The following is a 20351-nucleotide window of genomic DNA, read 5'->3' on the forward strand; positions in this document are numbered from 1 at the left end:
AAAATATATATATATTGTTTTACATTAAAATAGATTATTTTAATTAATATTTTTATTTTATTTTATTATTCAAAAAATAAAAGAGAGAAGAATGGAAAAACTGGTACAAAAGCCTTTCGAGGTCTCGAAGGACATTCGGGGGAAGAATGTTTGTCGAGGTTTCGCGGTGATTGTCACAAGCTTGATGAGAGTTCCGGATCGTGATAGTATAAATTCAATATTTAAATGTTTTAAAACTAAAAATTTAGCATTCATTTTTATTGCCTTCAGTTGAGGTTTGCCTCTCGGAATGGAAAAGTCGGTGTAGGGATAAATTTTACTGAGCGCCGAATGGAAATTTTTTAACATTTTAAATATTTAAATATTTTAAAAGCGCCGAATGGAAATATTTATAATTCAGGTGTAGGGATGGTTTAGATATGTCCATGGACCGGATTATCCACCTAGACATGTAGGCCTGACCCGCTTTAGACCAGTGCTTGAGATCGACTGTTTGGTAAAATCGTTTATTTTTATTTGATTTTAATAGTAAGGTTCGCCATTATTTTTAGAGAAGATATTGAGAGGTACAGGGTTTAACTGATAATACTTAAGAGGAGATAATTGGAGACATTTTATGCCTGACCTTTATTTCCCAAATTTAAAACCGGGGGCAAATCAATTACACTATTCTTGGATATTTACTCCCAAAATAACAAGTAGAAAGAAAACAGACAAGACATTATTATGGAGCTCAGTTATTGTTCTTCATTCTTTCAGCGTGGATGCTTTTATACTTTATTTAGGTTAGGGGCAATCACCCTGGAAAGGAGAATTACACTTCTTTGGGGGCTTTGGGATGCAAGAAGTAAATGGTCTGCCACGGCATGGTACTGCTGCTGGAGGTCTGTTCCCTGTTACAGGGGTTCCACTTCCACTTCCCCCACCACCTTTAGAACCTACAAATGTTATGAGAATATTAAAGAAGATGAAGATGATTTTCATGTTATCCTAAAAGTTCATTTCTGTTGAATTTCGTAATAAATACAAGAATTTTTATAAAAAAAATTAATCTAATGTTTGTTTGTTTCAAGATTAACTTAAATCTAAAACAATTAAGTAATACAGGCGAGAAAATAAAACTAGTGCACTTAGCATCTTACCAATACTTTGAGCAGCAATAGAAGAGGCGGAGAAGAGAAGGGCGGACAAAAGAAGGAAGAGTGTAAGCAAGGCCCTCATGTTTGGAAGTTGAATTAATGTTGTCTTGGCGTGATATTCACCACCTGTTTACCGATATTTATAGTGCATTCATCGGAGAGGGAGGGAGTGGAAGATTTTCTCTAGACTTTATAATATAGTTTCTATTATTAGGAGAAGGGTTGTCCTTTCTGAATGGTATCAAAGAGAAAGCGCAGAGAAGCCCCCCGGACCCAACCATCAATATTGACTAGGAAACACGGATGGATTCACACTTGGCTCGTTGGAGAGCAAGTGCCTGGCATTTTTTTTCTTATACATTTATGATATTCCTACTAAATGCTCCCAAATTTAAAGAAAGAAAGAAAGAAAGAGATACTACCCATGTTTGTATTATTTTAACTGATTATTTTGGGTTATTCGATAGTCCTGTAAAAACAAATGATTGAGACATATTGTGTTGTTAATAAAATTACTTACTTACACCAACAATGATCTTTTCAACCAGCCAGGTTGACTAAGTCAATGACCAAAGTAGTGCCGATGGAAAATTGACGTCGATTTTTCCAAAGTCAAAGTAAAGAAACCCACTGATTGCGGGCACAGAGATTTTCATTTCTTTATCCTTCTAGCCTATTTGTTTTCTGGAATGCTTACAATTTTGATCAAAGGCATTTGAGCCGCCCAAATTTGAACGGAGAAAGGCATTACTTCCACGAGGCAATAATATAATGCCTGACTTGGTTGACTACCCTTGTCCATGCACGCGTCCAAAATTGCCCACTCATGACTTTGTTTGATCCAGCTGGAAGTACTGTCCGAGTATAACTATTTTTAAAGTGTTAAAACAGAAAAATTAAATTTATTTTTTTCACAAACTTATTGCATAAGTGCTGTAGGAGGAATTATTTGACAATATTTTAAATTATTTCTAATCAACAAAAACATTTATTTCATTAAACCAAATTAGAATGAAAATAAGTAAATAAAATAAATAACCAAGAGAAAAATTAAATCAAACAGAATATATATATATATAATTTGTACCTCTAATTTCATGAATTATTGAAGGGTAAAGTAAGAATATAAAAAAAGTTTTATTAAATGGAGATTTATTACTACCTGTTAGGTTCAAAGATTTAGATTTTTATTATTTCATTTAAAAACTAAAAAGGATAAAACAAAATGTTTCATCAAAACTTTGAAACATACATCTCACCCACGTCGCAATCTTGAATCTTACATGCCGTATCCACAAAATTTGATGATCTGATTGCTTATCATATGTATATAGTATAGAATATATGACCCATGCACTAGTTTGGCATTGGACATCCTTAGAACTACCAACTTAGCCTAATTTAAAGGAACAACGCACTATTATATGGCTGATGCCTCTACTGCAGGAGCTCATGCATTTACTCGCTGGGGTAACACCTATGATTCTAGAAAATTGTTCATCCTCCTATAATATCTAAAAGGACTAAAGCAACCAATGAATGCTAGAAAGAAGATGGTCACACTAGACAACTATATGTATAAAGAGGAAGAACTGAAGAAGACTCGGGTGCAATAATTAACAAGTCAAAGAAGACTACGTAAAACACATTATAATTTATTATAATAATTAAAAACGGATCAATAACTTCAAAAGATTAAAATAAAATATTTAAGAGAGATTTTTTTATTAAAATTAACAAAATTATTAAAATTTTATTCTTCTAACATTTTGACATCTAAAATTTTTACTTAAATTTTTATAATCAGATTCATCTAATATTTTTTTAATAATTTTTTATTCATTATTTTTATTACTTGTAAAAAAAATTTAACAAGTGCGTCTTTTTAGATTGTATTAAATTTTTAATTTTTCTTTTTTAAGCTTTGAATAATCCGATTCATATTTTTTATTTGACATGTTAAAATATTTATTATGAAGTACAAAAAATATTTAGTTATTATAATTATCTTATATTTTTTAAATAGTTAATAAAAAATCAACAATCTAAATTTTTAATTCAAATAAATTAACTATTACACAAAATAAAGACAATATAATAATATAATATAAACTCTAAATTAAAGTAAAAAAGTATGCAAAGATTAGAATGATAATACTTAATTGTTAAATGTTTATTGCAAACCATAAATGAGACTTACGGTTTTTTGAAGATTATAGCATAACAAACTTCTTAAGTATGTTTTGGAAGAAAATTAAAGTTAAAAGAAAAAAAGAGAAAATGAAAAAAGAAAAATTCAAAACTGGATATTATAAATTGAAAAAAAAATTGATTTTATATATAAGAAAAAATAATTATTGGAAATATTAAATACATATTACATTGGTTGATTGGAATAGGAGAAATAGGCGAGAAAAAAATAGTTGTTAAACATCATTAAATAGATATTACTATTAGTTGATTGGAAATGAGGGAAATAGATAAGAATTATTAGCATCATACGAATTGAGAAGTAATAAAAAATAGAGATTTATTAAGCACATTGTCACGACCCAGAACTCCCATCGAGTCCGTGACAACTGCCGTGATGTCCCGATAGACATTCATTACCCGAAATGCCAATCGAAACCTCACAAGACTTAACATCAGTTTTCTCGCTTCCTCTGTGAGTATTAGTTACTAAAATCATGTTTCAAAGTGATATGAACCAATTTCAATTCAAAAACAGTCAAAGAGAAATTTCAACTACACAGGGATATTTTGGTCATTTTATTCAAAAATTTTGAAACCAGCTAAAATGTAGTATACGAAAGAAATTTACACATTTCATATCCGAAAATAAGTTTAGATATCTAAAACATTCATTTAAAGTGAAATTATAGCTAATGGAATAAAATAAAAATAATGAACAAAATATTCTAATTTTTTTCATAAAACAATTTTTACAGAACGCTATGTAAATAATTTTTTTATAGCGTAAAAGCAAAATAAATTCCTACATACAGTAGCACACGCAACCAGGTATTCAAAACATTTAACAATGATATGTGGGCCCCCGAATGACTAAAAGTAATGAAAGCTGTGAACCTACAGTTTTTGAGGATGCAAGTCCAGCTGTAGCCCTCAATGAAATGAGTTGTTTATCGACTATCTTGAGCCTGAAATAGGTGGAAAGGAGGGTAGTGAGATTATATAATCCAATGAGTAAACAAATATCATGTAAAATATCTAAAGTTGAGTAATGGAGACAAATAAAATAGATTAGCATAAAAATGATTCACAGCATTTCGAACTCATTTTAATAAAATAAAATAGATTCATTTCACCCAACTAAACAATGAAGCTTATGATTTCCTGAAAAGCTTGGCTCGTGCCAAAATCATTCTCATACTTAGTTGTCAGGGATACCTTGGCCATGGGCTGTCCCAACCGAGTCCGCCAAGGTTGTTAAAAATCATGTACGCATAAATCATGTTTTTATTTTGAAAACATAGCCGTTCTTTGGCATTGATTGAGTTCACCCTCACGTGGTGGTTTGGCTTGAAGTGAACTCTAAAGTTTTATCTCGGGAGTTACCCTACGCGCCTATTCGACCGAGATACGTATATAACTAGATTCCATGCCCCTCTAATAGGCTGATCCACAGAATTCGCCCACTGTAGCAAGCTAAACCCACCAAATCAATAAAAATTCAATAGCATGACATGGTAATTTTATTATTATCCAGCCTATCAAGGTAAACAACAGTTTATACATTTTTAACACAAATACTCGTCCAGCCATTCATGCCCACATTATCATAAACCATTCAATTCAAACCATAATTTACAACATAGCAAGTAGTCTCCAATTACTTCATTTTCAAAACCATCATTCAATTTCAAGACAATTTTATAAAATCATTTCATTTGATCACATTTTGCTTATAAAACATAAAGATTTACCATTTAAACTCATTTTCCATAAAATCACAAAAACAAATTAAAATTCACTTTAGATAATCAAGATGATGATAAGGTTACTCACTATTTTGGGAGTCAAATTTTTTGAATACTCCGACTATCGATCCTCGGGTACAATTTCTTTGCCCTTATCGGAGGATTCACGACTTAGATATAATGCACAATCAAGCAAGTTACCACATTGGTGCTAAACCGTTATAAAACTATATGGATGCATGAAATGGAATGCAAATTATTCGGATTATCATCTAAACACAGTGTTCTACACAAATTCAATTGTGTACCTAAATAAAACGGTATTGGCCTAATTCGATCTATCACTCGATTAATTGGCCAATATGTCCAATTTAACTCCAAATAACTCCATTTCTTTCCCAATACTCCAAATCATCAAACTCAAGTCAAGTAACATAAAATTTAGCAAAATCATCTTCACATTTTCTCTTGGGAATTTCGACCATGGTGGGTGCATCAATACTATGATTTTTCCTACTTGATTTTCTCACCGTAATTCATCATTTCCTAACCAATTCACTTGAAATAAAATCAAATCCACCATCCACACTTTACATGGAAGATTCGGCCAATGAGGGGTGATGGGAGGAAGTGAATTTTTCTTGTTGGCTTTTCATACTACACATCACTAACTAACTAAAAACATTAAAATACATTTAAATCTAACCAAATCAAGCATCAAAACCTCCCTCTAAGTGTTTGGCCAGCAAGGGATTCATCATGATTTCATGTGATTCAACCATGAAAAATAAGAAAAAAAATGCTTAAGAAAGAGAGATCTCAAGCTTAAATTGAAAACATCTTACCTTTTTCACTTGTTTCCTTGAATTTTCATACTTTTCCCTTGAATGTTTTCACCTAGGGTTTTGTTCTTCCTTTTTCTTGCTTCTCCTTGGTGAGGTCGACCATAATGAAGAGAAATGGGCTGGTTTTGTGCTAATTTATAAGGAGAATAATAAAGAAATAAAAGCTTGACACTTGTCACCTTACCATTGGTCCATTTTTAAATTCTTAACTATTAAGCTTTCTTTCTCCATCACATAAAATATTTCAATTATTGTCGTAACGTGCGGGTTCGAGAACCCGACCGCCAGACGCGAACGTGAAAAACTCACTAAAAAATTAAACTAGGAGTCGCCACCAATCTTTTTTACTAGGTGCGATTGGCCACCTATTGACTCAATTCTAATCGATGAAAACTTAAATTAATTTTAAACCCACCGAAAAGAACCTTAAACTGGTCTACGATTTTTTAGATCTAGGTTCGGGAGTACGGTTACACCCGAGGAAGGATTAGCACCCTCGGGACGCCCGTTCCATGAACGGTACCATTTTTAGATTATCCTATTAGGCTTTAATTTTTAATTTCATTATATTTTCTTAATTATTATTCTTTTATTTTATCTCCTATTTAACCTAAAATGGAATGCAAATGGGTGGCAAGATGGAATGCATGACGTGAGATAAAAATGCCGGACGAATAACCTTTTATCGATGATATTTTCTCGAATCCGCCCATCATACTGGTGGGACTCGGGATATTCTCTCACCTAGGAAATTATCCGAGAAACTCGCCTTCGCAGATTCGACGGATAATTCCCGTCATCGGGGTCATCGTACGTTTTCTTTTTAAAACAATATTTTTGTGCATAATGAACCTAATTCGGGCAAAAGTCTTTTATTAAAGATGGTTCTCGAGCCCTCCCATCATACTGGTGAGACCCGAGGACGTCTTTTCACCTAAGGAACTTTTCGAGAAATACTCGCCTTCGCAAGATCCCCGGAAGATCCCATCATCGGGGCTTAAACTCGAAAACAGAAATATTTATATGCAATGATATGTATGATGCAATACATATATGCTATGCTAATGCAATTATCTATATTTTTTGTTATTATTAATTATTTTTATTTTATTATATATTTTATTATCATATTTTCTATTCTTATTTCTTATTATTATTTTTTTTATACTTTACATTTTTTTGTTCTAAGTTCTTATGTTTTCCATTTATAATTAGACAAATTGCTTATAATTCTATGTTATTTTAGTGAACAAAAATTATATAATTTTTATTATACTATTTTTATTTTATATATTTTTATATTTTTATTATTATATTTTTCATAAGCAATCTTTTATTCAAACCTAATGTCTAATATCTTATTATATATATATATATATTTAATTTTTTAATTTTTTATTATTTATTTATTATTTTTATCAAGTAATTTTTTTGGTATAGTCAAACTTTTTATTTATTAAGAATTTCGAAACCTTGAAATCGAGGCCCTCCCATCGTACTGGTGGAGCCTTGATTCGGATTCTGAACCTAAGGAATATCGGCCCGGGATTGCGACTCCTCGCGCCCCCGACCAATCATCCCATCATCGGTATTGTTTACTTAACTTATTTAATATTATTGTGTCTTAAAATTCAATTTTTCCAAGATCAATTCTAATACCTATCTTATTATAATTATTTGACTAGCTCAACTATATATTTTTTTATTTAACATAAAATGTTTCTTCCTTGTTTATTCTCATTCACTAAATATATTTTTACAATCTAATGTATAAACATATTTTATATGCTCCTTATATGGTTTTACCCAAGGATACCTCACCAATGTCTCAATAGTCTCCAATTTTTACTTAACTTAACCTTTATATATATATATATATATATATATTTTTTTTGCCTATCATCTATTTCATTCATTTATATTTTTATATTTTATATTTAGCTCTTTAGATCTATCACTATAAACATATTTTATTTAGCAATCTATTATTTTTTTTTTTGCTATGTGCTTTATTTTCCTAAGTTTCAATACCTCTAATAAATATTTTCTTACATTTGAATCCTTTTCTTATGTAAAAGTTTTTTATATTTATATATCCCTTTATTTGTATTACTTTCTTAAATCTCAAAAATAAAACCTAAGGATTTTAGAACATTACATTGAAGTGCTAATCTTAAATGATTAAACAATAATCCTACAAACAAATAAAATGAACCAACTCAAGCGATAAAAATTTAAGAGAAATGATAAATGTTTTACCTTTCTAAGCTCCTCCAAATCTACAGCCCACTCCAATCAACTTTTAACTCTGCAGCCAGCAAATTTTATTCTTCCAAAATATGCCATTTGGGGTGGGAAAGGGGAGGTCTACCCACAGGACGCACTTTAAGAAACCCCACTATTTTTTATCCTTTCTTCACTTTTTCCTTCCCTTTTTCTCTCTAGTGCCCAGCTACTTCTCTTTCTCTCTAGCAATTTCTATATATATATTTTTTTGCTCTCTCTAGTGGCAGATGATTTGCTTTCTTCCTGCCGTTACCTAGCTGCCGCTCACCCCCTTTCTCTCTAAATCTCAAGCTGCCATTTTAAACTCTCTCACCAACCCTTTCTTTTCTCTCTACCCGTTTCTTTTTTTTGCTCTCTCACCCAAGATCTCCCCCTTCCTCACTCACCCAAACCGGCGGCACTAAGAGAAAGCCCCTTGCTCTCTAACCGACCTTCTTGTTATTTCCCTCTTTCTTTCTTCCTTTTTTTTTTTGTTTGTGGCTTCCCCGTTGCTAGAAATCTGGGAATTCTTTGTTTTTGCAGATTTTTTGATCTCCTCCCCCCGAATGCTACAGTGTCCCCTCCCTTTTATACCCGATTCTTGGGCTCTGGAGGGGGCACGCTCCACTACCTTACTAGACGCGAATTTTTCGCGTCTGGCAGGGTGAGGGAGGTGCCTGGCAGGGTGCGTCCGCACCCTGCCAGTCGTACCTCACTCCCCTCTTTTTTCATATCTTCTTTATTTTAATTTTTATTATTTTTATTATATATTTTTTTAATTCATTTTTTTGTTTATGATTTAGTGTCTACAATTATTCACAATATAAAATGTTAATGGATGAAAGTCATGGGCATGACAAGTGTTGGGTGTCTAAAATTATAATTTTGCCCTTGGGGTGGCAAAATGACTATTTTGCCCTTATCCTCGAAAAAACGCCGAAATTAAAATTCTTCACTTCTCAAACTCAAATTATACTCCAAATGATCAATCTTAGTCAAAAATTTCATCCAACACTCACATCTTAACCTCGAGTGGAAAAATGATCATTTTGCCCCTAGGTCATAAAAATTTCAATTTGACTCTAAATCAGTCCTCGAACTCCGAATCACCATTTTAAGTCATTTTAGGGTTTTAAAATTTTCAATTTCGTCTTAAAATCTCTATTTGGATTAGTTCGAGGCTTAATTCAACTTAATTGTACCATTTGGTACTTTGCCGTCCTTTAACGATTTTCGAGGTACTCAAGTAAGCAAATATGCATTCTTATGTAGGAATGGCATAATAAACATATTGTAGAGTCGGGCTTGACACACATAATTAGGAAAATAAAAAAATATGTTATTTTATTAATTATCTTTGACTTTTACATATTTTTAATAGTTAATGAAATAATTAGTTAATAATTAATACGATGTGAAAGTGAGAGAAAATTAATATTTATTAGACATGAGAAAATAAGTAAATATTTTAATAATTATTTTAATTTTATATATTTTTAATATAATTAATTATATTATATTATAAAAATATGAGACCTTTCCAAATTTAGAGCTTTGCTTGGGTGGCCTTACCAAGAGCCACCTTGATAACAACTTTTTTATTCTCAAATCTTCACTTTAAAAAGAACAAAACATACTTGTTGTAGTTTTGTTAAAATAATTGGAGATGTTGTTTAGATCACAAAATTATTTTAGGAAAATAAATTTGTCAAAAATGTCAAGTATACACTTGAGATTAGAGTTTTTAAACTCTACCAATAGAGTTACATAATTTTCATATTCATTTGTCAATTAATTGATATACCGTTATTAAATATTTTCATAAATATGTTTTAATGAGATACATGTCAATCTTTTACTATTGATTATAAAATTTGAAAACTCTAACAACAATTTATAGGATAATTTCAAAATAAAAAAAAAAAAGAAGAAGTGTACTATTTGTCATTTAAGTTTTATTGGATAAAATCATTGAAAATTTCAAAATTATTGAAATGGCTATAAATCTAAAAATTGGATAAACACTTTAAGTAATAGCATAACCACATGATTTTGAAAGTAAATTCAATAAAAATTTACTGAATGTTTAATTTTTAATAGTATACCACAGGATTTTGAATGTCTAAATTCAATACTTAAATATTTTAAAACTAAAAATTTAGCATTCATTTTTATTGCCTTCAGTTGAGGTTTGCCTCTCGAAATGGAAAAGTCGGTGACATGGAAATTTTTGTAATTCAGGTGTAGGGATGGTTTAGATATGTCCATGGACCGGATTATCCACTTAGACATGTAGGCCTGACCCACTTTAGACCAATGCTTGAGATCGACTGTTTGGCAAAATTATTTATTTTTATTTGATTTTAATAGTAAAGTATAGATATAAATTTAATATTATTATTTTAATAATCAAATACGATGTAGATGGGTGGGCCGTCTCAGGCTCGATCTTATCTTTCCATGGAGTTAGGCCCACAGGAAATGCGACTATGGAGTAAACAGGCTTCGCCATTATTTTTAGAGAAGATATTGAGAGGTGCAGGGTTTAACTGATAGTACATAAGAGGAGATAATTGGAGACATTTTATGCCTGACCTTTATTTCCCAAATTTAAAACTGGGGGAGATAATTGGATATTTACTCCCAAAATAACGAGAAGAAAGAAAACAGACAAGACATTATTATGGAGCTCAGTTATTATTCTTCATTCTTTCAGCGTGGATGCTTTTATACTTTATTTAGGTTAGGGGCAATCACCCTGGAAAGGAGTATTACACTTCTTTGGGGGCTTTGGGATGCAAGAAGTAAATGGTCTGCCACGGCATGGTACTGCTGCTGGAGGTCTGTTCCCTGTTACAGGGGTTCCACTTCCACTTCCCCCACCACCTTTAGAACCTACAAATGTTATGAGAATATTAAAGAAGATGATTTTCATGTTATCCTAAAAGTTCATTTCTGTTGAATTTCGTAATAAATACAAGAATTTTTATAAAAAAAAATAAATCTAATGTTTGTTTGTTTCAAGATTAACTTAAATCTAAAACTATTAAGATAGAATCATAAATTCTAACTATTATGATATTATGGATTAGTGAAAGTTACAGTAGTCCATATATCTAGAAAAAAGTTATTAAAATATCTGGAGGAAGCATGTGTGTTTTGTTTTATATCCAGTCTTCATATAACCCAAATATATACATGTAATGTACTAGTGAGTATAATACAGGCGAGAAAATAAAACTAGTGCACTTAGCATCTTACCAATACTTTGAGCAGCAATAGAAGAGGCGGAGAAGAGAAGGGCGGACAAAAGAAGGAAGAGTGTAAGCAAGGCCCTCATGTTTGGAAGTTGAATTAATGTTGTCCTAAATTTGAGTGAAAATCAAATGCTTTGTGTATACTTTACATATTTGAATTGTTATTGAGAAACATGAGCTGCTAGTACTTGATTATGAATCTATTTGGTGGACATACTATATTATTGAGTCATTTTATAAAATAAGAAACCAGCCTTTCAAAATAAAGAGATTTTATTCTGTTTTGATTATTCAATACTGTAACGGATTACACTCTTGTATCAAGACCCTAGAGAGGCCAATCATGAACATTTTAAATTCTACCTGGATCAATTTTTATGATGCTTGAGTGAAATGTTTTAACAATGCCATGCTCACTGATTTTCATCTACGAATCTGTTGTTTTAATGCTCTTCGATTTTATGATGAAACTTGTTATATTGCTCGCGGCTTTCATGACTGAAACATGCACTTATTGCCCATTGAACAGATGATTGAAACGGATTATACATATTTGAAATTACTTTGGATTATTTTCTTGGGTAAGCTTTACGGTTATAAGTCACATTGCTACACCAGATTGTGAGGACCTTGTGAACAAAGTGCCAGCTAGTTAACGATTTGATATTTGAGCACTAAGATATTTGGTGAAGTGGGGAGTTTTCACAAGTAGGTATAAAGGGGACGTGAAGACCTGACTTGATATTTGGTTACGTAGGAGAGTTCCCACAAGTAGGTCTAAAGGGGATGAGAAGCCTCGGCTTATTATTGGTGATGTGAGAAGTCTTACGATTAGTGGTTAAGGAGGACAAGAAACCCCTACGTATGATGGTGGCATGGGAAGTCCTACGAGTAAGTGATGATGTTATTTACATGAGAAAGCATAAGGGTTATACTAGACCTACATTAAGATACCCTAACTAATATATTTTTATTAATTGAGCATGGCATTACTATTACATTTGCTTTGAGAAAACCATGGCTGTGAATTTTCTGTTTATATGATATTTTGGAATTTGTTGTACTCAAGATTGCCATGATTGATTGATTTTATTGAGTATGAGATTTATGAGTTGCATAAGTGTTAAAAAGTATTGAGATTTAGACTCAAGCATGTTATATTAATTTGCACATGATTTATTAACTCTGTGCACTGTTTATCTCATCATACGTATATATTATCATTATGCTTTTATCAAAAGCTCTAACTTAATGTTTGTTTTCTTTCTTGTCCACTCACTCACTGAGTATGAAAGGCTAGCTCTAACTAATTGGTAAATGACAAATAAGCAAATTTTTGGGAGCAGTAGTGGTGGGAGGACTTCAACTTGTTGCGTAGGTAATTGGCGTCTGATAGCACTATCCTTGTGTCACTCCTCTGTCTAGATGTCGGTTGTTTTCAAGTGTTGTATCATGTAAAAATATTTCAAAGTTTAGGCTGTAGCCCTTGGATATTTTTAAATTGAATTTTGAGTTGTGTAAAAAAAATTGGATATTTGGAATTTATTCTTTGTTGAAATTCAAAAATTCTTATTGTTTTTTTTAGCTTACTTCTCTATTGCCGACGTTTTTATGAAAGATGAAATGATAAATATTGAGTTAAAAATAATATTCTGTTTATAAAGAGGTTTAAATCTAAAAGGTTTGTAGGTCGTGTGGACCTGCCTACATTGCTTGGTTACCAGGCATAGAATGGGTCGTTACACGGCTCATGGCAAAGGCTTATCAAACACAGGATCCACGCATTCCGCTTTTCATTTACTTTTTCCAATTCTCTTTAATTGCTTTCCATTCACATCTCACATGTAATTAAGCAGATACGTTGTCACCTTTTTAGATAAGAAAGAAAAAAAGCAGTTTAAAAAAAACCGATCTTTCTTCGTCTATATCCCTTTCTACAACTCGAATCATCAAATATATAAAAGTCTGAGACTTCATAAATTGGTGGAAACTCTGGCTTTTGCATTATGAAAGGCAAAAGTTGATTTTTTTTTTCCAACATAATTTAGTTTTCTTAACTAAGTCTAGTCTCTGTAAAATTATTATTATATAAAAGAAAGTTGTAATTTTCACCGCGAAACACGCAAAAGTTGAAGACTTTGGAATGATCCCAAAGGGGCTCATGGATCATCAGCAATTGCTTTCATTTCAGTTGTCTGTCTTTTGCATTATCTATTGAAATGTAAACGTTACTGGAATGGGTTCTCCATGTTTCATTCAAGTAAATTGGCGGTATCTTTAACCAAAAAAAAGAAATAATTAACGGTATTTGCTTTTTCTGACGTAGACTGCAGGTTGCTGAAGGTTGCCTTTTGGAATCTTTACTTAAATATACAAAATATAAATAAAGGCAGGACGAGACTTCACTGTTTAACTCTTCAATCTTGACCTACGAAGACTTCAACAGTCTCATTTCGACTGTTCCGCTGTGCTTGGAAGACGCCGTGTTTACCAATTATAGATAATTGTCTATAAATGGTTCAGTCAGTGCCCATTTTGTTTGCCCATCCAAGAGTTGGGAGGACATAAAGAATTGAGATATTATTACGGGCTCTTTTTTGTATCTCTCCATTTCGATGAGCTTGCTTAATTTGCTCTTACTGCTTTTTCTTGTTTCTTCTGTACAGCCACTGTGCCACCCTGATGAACGCTCAGCACTGTTGCAGTTCAAGGAAAGCTTTGTAATCAATAACTCTGCCTCAAGTACTCCTGAGGCACATGCGAAAACTGAATCGTGGAAACTTGAGAGGGAAAGTGCTGACTGCTGCTCGTGGGATGGGGTCGAGTGTGACAACAGCACTGGTCATGTAATCGGCCTCGACCTTAGAAGCAGTTATCTCTATGGTTCAATCGATTCTAGAAGCAGCCTCTTCCATCTTGTTCACCTCCAGTGGCTTAATCTCGCAGACAATGTCTTCAAAAATTCTAGAATTCCTTCTGAGATCAGGAACCTCTCAAGACTGACATCTCTGGACCTCTCTTACTCCAACTTCTCTGGTCAAATACCGTCAGAGATCTTGCAGCTGACAGAGTTAGAGCTCCTTGATCTGTCAGGGAACTCATTGAAGCTCCGGAAGCCAGGCTTGAGGTCTCTGCTTGAGAATTTAACTAATCTTCAAGGGCTTTATCTAACTGATGTCAGAATTTCTTCTTCGGTACCTAATATCTTAGCAAATTTTTCTTCATTGAAAGCTTTAATTTTATCAAATTGTGACTTGCGTGGTGATTTTCCCCCAAGAATTTTTTAGTTACCCAGTCTTCAGTTTCTCAGCCTGCAGTCCAATCCGGATCTGACTGGGTATTTACCTGATATTCAGAGCAATCACCCTCTCTTGGAATTAAGCCTTGCAAACACAAGTTTCTTTGGACAGCTGCCAGAATCATTTGGAAACTTCAAGTCTCTGGAACTTTTGGACATTAACTACTGCCATTTTTCAGGGAAGGTACCGTATTCACTTGGCAACCTTACTGAACTCACTTATCTTGATCTGTCTTTTAACAGCTTTTCGGGACCTATTCCTCCTTCCTTAGCCAATCTTACCCAACTTGTTTATCTGTCTCTTAACACCAACAATTTCGACCGTGGAACCTTGTCTTGGCTTGGTACGCAAATCAATCTAACTTACTTGGACCTGACTAACACCAGTTTATCCGGTAACATCCCATCTTCTCTCCAAAATTTGACCCAACTTACTAATTTATATCTCTGGGCCAATAAATTAGATGGTCAGATTCCACCTTGGATAGGAAACCTTACCAAGCTGACTGAGATCAAATTGCAGGAAAATAATTTGAGTGGTCCTGTTCCAGAATCAATCTTCAAGCTTGAGAATCTTGAGCTTCTTTATCTACACACGAATCGACTAAATGGAATTCTCATGTTGGACTCATTTCTTGAGCTTAAAAATCTCTCCAAACTCCAACTTTCAGGTAACAACTTGTCACTGCTCAATAGTGTCAGCATCAATGCCACTAGTCCAAAGTTCAAGCTTTTAGGATTGGCTTCATGCAACTTATCTGAGTTCCCACATTTTCTGCGTAGTCAAGATGAATTGGAGTTTTTGGAGCTTTCTGACAACGGAGTTCATGGCCAAATACCGAAATGGTTTTGGAGCGTGGGAAAAGAAACTCTTCAGCAGTTAAATTTGGGCTTTAATTTTCTGACAGGATTTGAGGAGCTTCCCGTTGTTCTTCCATGGACTCACTTAGAGGTTTTCAATCTTGAATCGAACATGATCCAGGGATCACTTCCGCATCCACCACCTTCCATCATCTCTTATTCATTTTCAAATAACTCACTGTCAGGAGAAATCTCACCAATGCTCTGCAATCTTTCTTTCCTCATGGCCTTGGATTTGTCTAATAACAACTTCACTGGGATTCTCCCGCGATGTTTATTCAGCCAAAGTGACTCTCTAAAAGTAGTCAGCCTTCGAAATAATCAATTTACTGGTGCTATTCCTTCAACATATATGAAGAGCTGTGGGTTGAGGATGATGGATTTGAGCCAAAATCAATTGCAAGGGAGAATACCAAGATCACTCGCCCATTGTACCAAGTTAGAAGTTTTAATTCTTGGAAACAATCTGATAAATGATACCTTTCCTACTTGGTTGGGCACTCTTCCAAAACTCAAGGTTCTCAGCTTGAGAGCAAATGGATTGCATGGTGTGATAGGGAAACCTCGAGCCAAATCGGAATTCTCCAAGTTGCAGGTAATTGACCTCTCAGACGATAGTTTAAGGGGTAAGTTGCCATCTGGGTACTTCAACATTTGGATTGCCATGGAAGTTGCCAATACAAACGGCTTATCCCCACACATGAACTCCAATACAAGCTTCGATGATGGAGAATTATCGTGGTATGATTATTATAAGTACGTACTTATATTAGCTAACAAAGGCAGGGACCTTAGTTATGAGAATGTTCCAGATTCCATCTCAGCTATTGATTTATCCAGCAACCAGTTCCAAGGTGAAATCCCCGAAGCCATTGGTAATTTGAAGCAAATTCGTATGCTTAACCTTTCAAATAACAATCTCACTGGTCATATTCCATCAGCATTGGGGGAAATTTCGGACCTTGAATCTTTGGACCTCTCTCGAAATAAGCTCTCGGGAAAAATCCCTCTGCAATTAGTCAACCTTAACTTCCTTGCAAGCTTCAACGTCTCCTATAATAATCTTGAAGGGCAAATTCTTCAAGGAGCACAATTCAACACGTTTAACAATGATTCGTACGAGGGAAATTCAAGATTGTGTGGACCCCCTTTGTCAGAAGAATGTGGAAATGCTGAGGTCTTGCAGCCACCACCTCCTTTGGCCCCCAAAGAAGATGATGAAGGAATTGAGAGTGTGTTCAAGTTTAATTGGAAAATAGTTATGACAGGATATGGAGCTGGGCTAGTAATTGGAATGTCTTATGGATACAACTTCACCTTAAGGAAAGATGGGTTGTTCATGAAGGTCTTCAGAAAGTGGCTAGTCAGTAATAATTGGAATAGCTCTAATTGGCAAGGATCCTTGAGGTCTGCTTGGAAAAAGGTTTCCTGGAATTACTAGGTCCTAGTGTAATATATTATATATAGGATTGTGTGCGTGTGCTTAGAACCTGCTCTTTTTTTTATTTTTGGCTCTTTTTGGATTGGGAGTAGCATTACACAGTATAAAGCTCGATTTATGTATAAGTATGCCTTGATTCCAGAAAAATTCCATATCTTTTGGTCTGATCTTATTGCAGTTTGAAGAAAAATGTTTTCTGTTGCTAATTAAAGCTAGACCAAAAATGTTTTAATGTATGGTGCTTGATCTTTGGAATGGGGATGCTGGCAGTTCATGGATTCCGGATGTTTGGAACATCTGTTTTCTGATGGTCTTTTGTACGGTGGCAGTTAATCTCTGGATACAGCTCTTGGTCTTTTGGTTTTTTCTGTTTTGCACTTTAACCAATAGGTAAATTTTATTGAGCTTGACTCTATAGTAGGTTCATGTTTAATGGATCTACTTTTTATAGGTCCTCTTTTCCAGATGTTTTTAGAATGATTCATAGCTTTTGTTTAGGCATAGTCAGGATCCTTGCTGTCAATGGGGAATAGCTATTCTCCCACTATTCCTAGGTATTATTTGTTCCTTCTTTTAGTTGGTAAATGGCTCAAATAACAACTATTCTCTTCTAATAGCTAATCTCTAAAATTTCCCAAAATAAGGTTTAACTAATCCTAATCCCTATGGTATTTGGTATTCTATAATTGAGAGAATAATCTCTAAAATTGATAAAACTAAAATGCCTCTTATAAGTGTAAAAAATTACAACCCTAGACATAAATACATTTTTTTTTCTTCTCATTTCCCTTTTGTCTTTTAGTCTCTTCCTATTCTTGCATATCTCTTTCTCTCTTTGACCTCCACTCACCACCAGAGGTGATAATGTCAATGATGATAATGGCAGTTCCAAGACCAAATATGGCCGAAAAGTGCTAATCTAATACTCAAGTGGCCAGACTCGATCACATGACGCGCTAGATCAACGTTTTATGGTGCTAGACACATTTTTTGTGGTTGGTCAAAGGAGAAAAAGAAAGTAAAAGGAAAAAAAGAATTTAAAATAAAATTTTAAAATTATAAAAAATAATATTTTAATCATAAAAATGTTTAAATTATACATAAAATATTAATATTTTAAAAATATTAATGTCTATTTTATTAAATTATTAATATTTTAAATTTTTAATGAAAATATGAATTAAAAAATAAAAGTTGCAGATAGAAAAAAATAAAAAATTATACTAATATTTTAATAATAAATTTTTAAAATTTTAAAATTTTAATGAAAATAAAAATTAAATGATTAAAAAAGAAAAAAATTACTTATTTTTGTCTTTTGGTATACATTTTACTAAATTATATAAAGAGTATTTTTGTTTTTTAAGAATAAATCTTATTATAATAAAAAGTTTAAATTTTTAATTATATATTACAACAAATTAATATTTAATTTTAAAAATTAATTAAAATTATATTAATATTTTAATCATAATAATATTTAAATAATAAATAAAATATTATTATTTTAAAATTTTAATGATTAAATTATAAATAAAATATTAATATTAAAATTATTAATTATTAATATTTTAAATTAATTATAAATTAGTAATATTTAAAAATTAAAATAAAATTAAAATAAATAGTCATTTATTTTAATAAAAGGTAATTTTATCTTTTTATTACCTATTTTTTATTCTAAAATTATTCTTATTAACCATACATCATAATAAAACATAATAGTAATTAATTTTTACCTTATTTTATTCGGTTAATTAAATTGCATAATAATATTTTCATTTTATTTCTATTTTATCCTATTCTCACAGAATACCAATGGTGTTATATTCTATTCTATTTTGTGAATCAAACGTATTTTAATAAAATATTAAATTTAACTTAAATTCATTAAAAATTTTTAATTTACTTGAAATTCAAGAATATAATCATACAAGAAAAAATATTAACACTTTCACAACTCTCGATTAAAGAAGCTAAAAATTCATTACCTTGCAATCATATAGAACATATAATTGCAAAAAAAAAAAAAAAAAAGAGAAAATTGTGAGAAATGACCTTTGTGATAAGATCACTTCATAAATGACTTTCGGTATAATATTAACTGTTTTTAAACCATTTTTGGCAAGACTTGACAAGAATACCCTTTAAACCATTTAATCCAAATTAAGTAGTCCCGGTTTCTTTCTCCTTTCTTGCCATTCAGATACAAAATTTCAAAATTAAATATCGATTTAGCTATCCCTCCATCCAGCTCTCCAAGGCCATTGGGGTATATATCTCACCATCTAGCTCTCCAACGCCATTGAGATCTATATTGTCATCTAACTTTCTCAAGATCCCAAAGTGCAAAGATGACATCAAGGTATTTGTTATGGGTTCTTGGGTTTATTTAGGGTTATTCATAAAACGTAAAAGTTGATGGGTAAATTATATGAATTTGGAAACTTAAATTTGGCTAGGAGGAGCGAAATCAATTAGTTTATAGGCAATGCATGAATATTTGTTAGGCATTGCGTCACTGGATATTAAGGTGTGTAACTGGATATTAGGAATGGTAACTTGTTTATTTGGCATTATGTGATTGAATATTTGTTGAGTATTGCGTGACTTGTTTGTAGGCATTGCGTGACTTTATTTACCTAATGCTTAAGGTAAATTTTTAAAAATTTTGTTTTTTTAAAAGTTACTTTTTATTAAAAATTTCTCTGAAAATGATGTTTGGCCTGCCTTTTTCTTTTAAGATGTAGATAAGCTGAACAAAAGCTTGGCCAAACATGTATTTAATAAGGAATTCAGCCCCCCTGAATTGCACTTATATCAGTGTAGAAAACGAAAAGTCAGCATTCATGCCTATAAATAAAGGGAACCATTAACCATTTTAATGAAAATTATCTAAAGCAAAATCAGATAGTTGTAATGGCATCCAAATGTTGAACAGTCGACACTGGGAAAGGGGCTACCTTCGAAGAGGACATGTCGGAGATGCTTGCACTGAGGGAACAAGTGGAGAAAATTCAGCAAGAGATGCATGACTTGGTGGACAAGCTGATGGCTAGGACATTTGACTTGGAGGGAGATATCCTGGCCAACAACAAGATTCTGGCCGAAATTTATGAAATAGTAGATGAACTTAGGAGGAAATGAACTACGATTTATTTTTTTTTATATCATCTCCTTTTAATGAATAAAATTTAAATTTTCATTTCTCACAATTTCCTCTATTTTCTTCGTTTGTTATATTATGCTGAATAACTTCGCGAGTAGATGTTAGGCATTGTGTGACCTATTATTAGGTATTGGGAGA

At 32.4% G+C, this 20351-nt stretch overlaps 1 protein-coding gene and 2 long non-coding RNA genes across 4 annotated transcripts; 1 reads left to right on the top strand and 2 right to left on the bottom strand.

Moving 5' to 3' along the window:
- Positions 1-600: 600 nt before the first annotated feature.
- Positions 601-1348, bottom strand: LOC148763275 (uncharacterized). Its single transcript, XR_016026029.1, has 2 exons — positions 1143-1348; positions 601-938 (listed from the first exon to the last, which is right to left on the bottom strand). It is a non-coding gene; the product is annotated as an uncharacterized LOC148763275 (long non-coding RNA).
- Positions 1349-10881: 9533 nt separating this feature from the next.
- On the bottom strand, positions 10882-11562 carry LOC148763276 (uncharacterized). The gene is made up of 2 exons (XR_016025914.1): positions 11449-11562; positions 10882-11082 (listed from the first exon to the last, which is right to left on the bottom strand). It is a non-coding gene; the product is annotated as an uncharacterized LOC148763276 (long non-coding RNA).
- A 2314-nt stretch (positions 11563-13876) lies between these two features.
- Positions 13877-17211, top strand: LOC148763277 (receptor-like protein 7). 2 transcript variants are annotated; one of them, XM_088805152.1, is made up of 3 exons: positions 13878-14638; positions 14801-14926; positions 15266-17211. In XM_088805152.1, exons 1-3 carry the CDS (start codon positions 14060-14062, stop codon positions 17042-17044), a joined length of 2484 nt encoding a protein of 827 aa, XP_088661278.1. In that variant the 5' UTR covers positions 13878-14059; the 3' UTR covers positions 17045-17211. The 2 variants fall into 2 exon arrangements, with proteins under 2 accessions (XP_088661277.1, XP_088661278.1); XM_088805151.1 differs by having other exon boundaries at positions 13877-14638; positions 14801-17211.
- Positions 17212-20351: the final 3140 nt, after the last annotated feature.

Source organism: Theobroma cacao, chromosome 4 (assembly GCF_053813885.1).
Source record: "Theobroma cacao isolate CCN51 chromosome 4, ASM5381388v1, whole genome shotgun sequence".
Lineage (NCBI taxonomy): Eukaryota > Viridiplantae > Streptophyta > Magnoliopsida > Malvales > Malvaceae > Theobroma > Theobroma cacao.

Excerpts from the sequence above, each read along its gene's own strand:
- LOC148763277 (XM_088805151.1), top strand. The coding sequence starts at position 14,060 with ATGAGCTTGCTTAATTTGCTCTTACTGCTTTTTCTTGTTTCTTCTGTA. Across the intron at positions 14,639-14,800 it reads ATGTCAGAATTTCTTCTTCG|AGCAATCACCCTCTCTTGGA; the intron begins GTACCTAATATC and ends CCTGATATTCAG.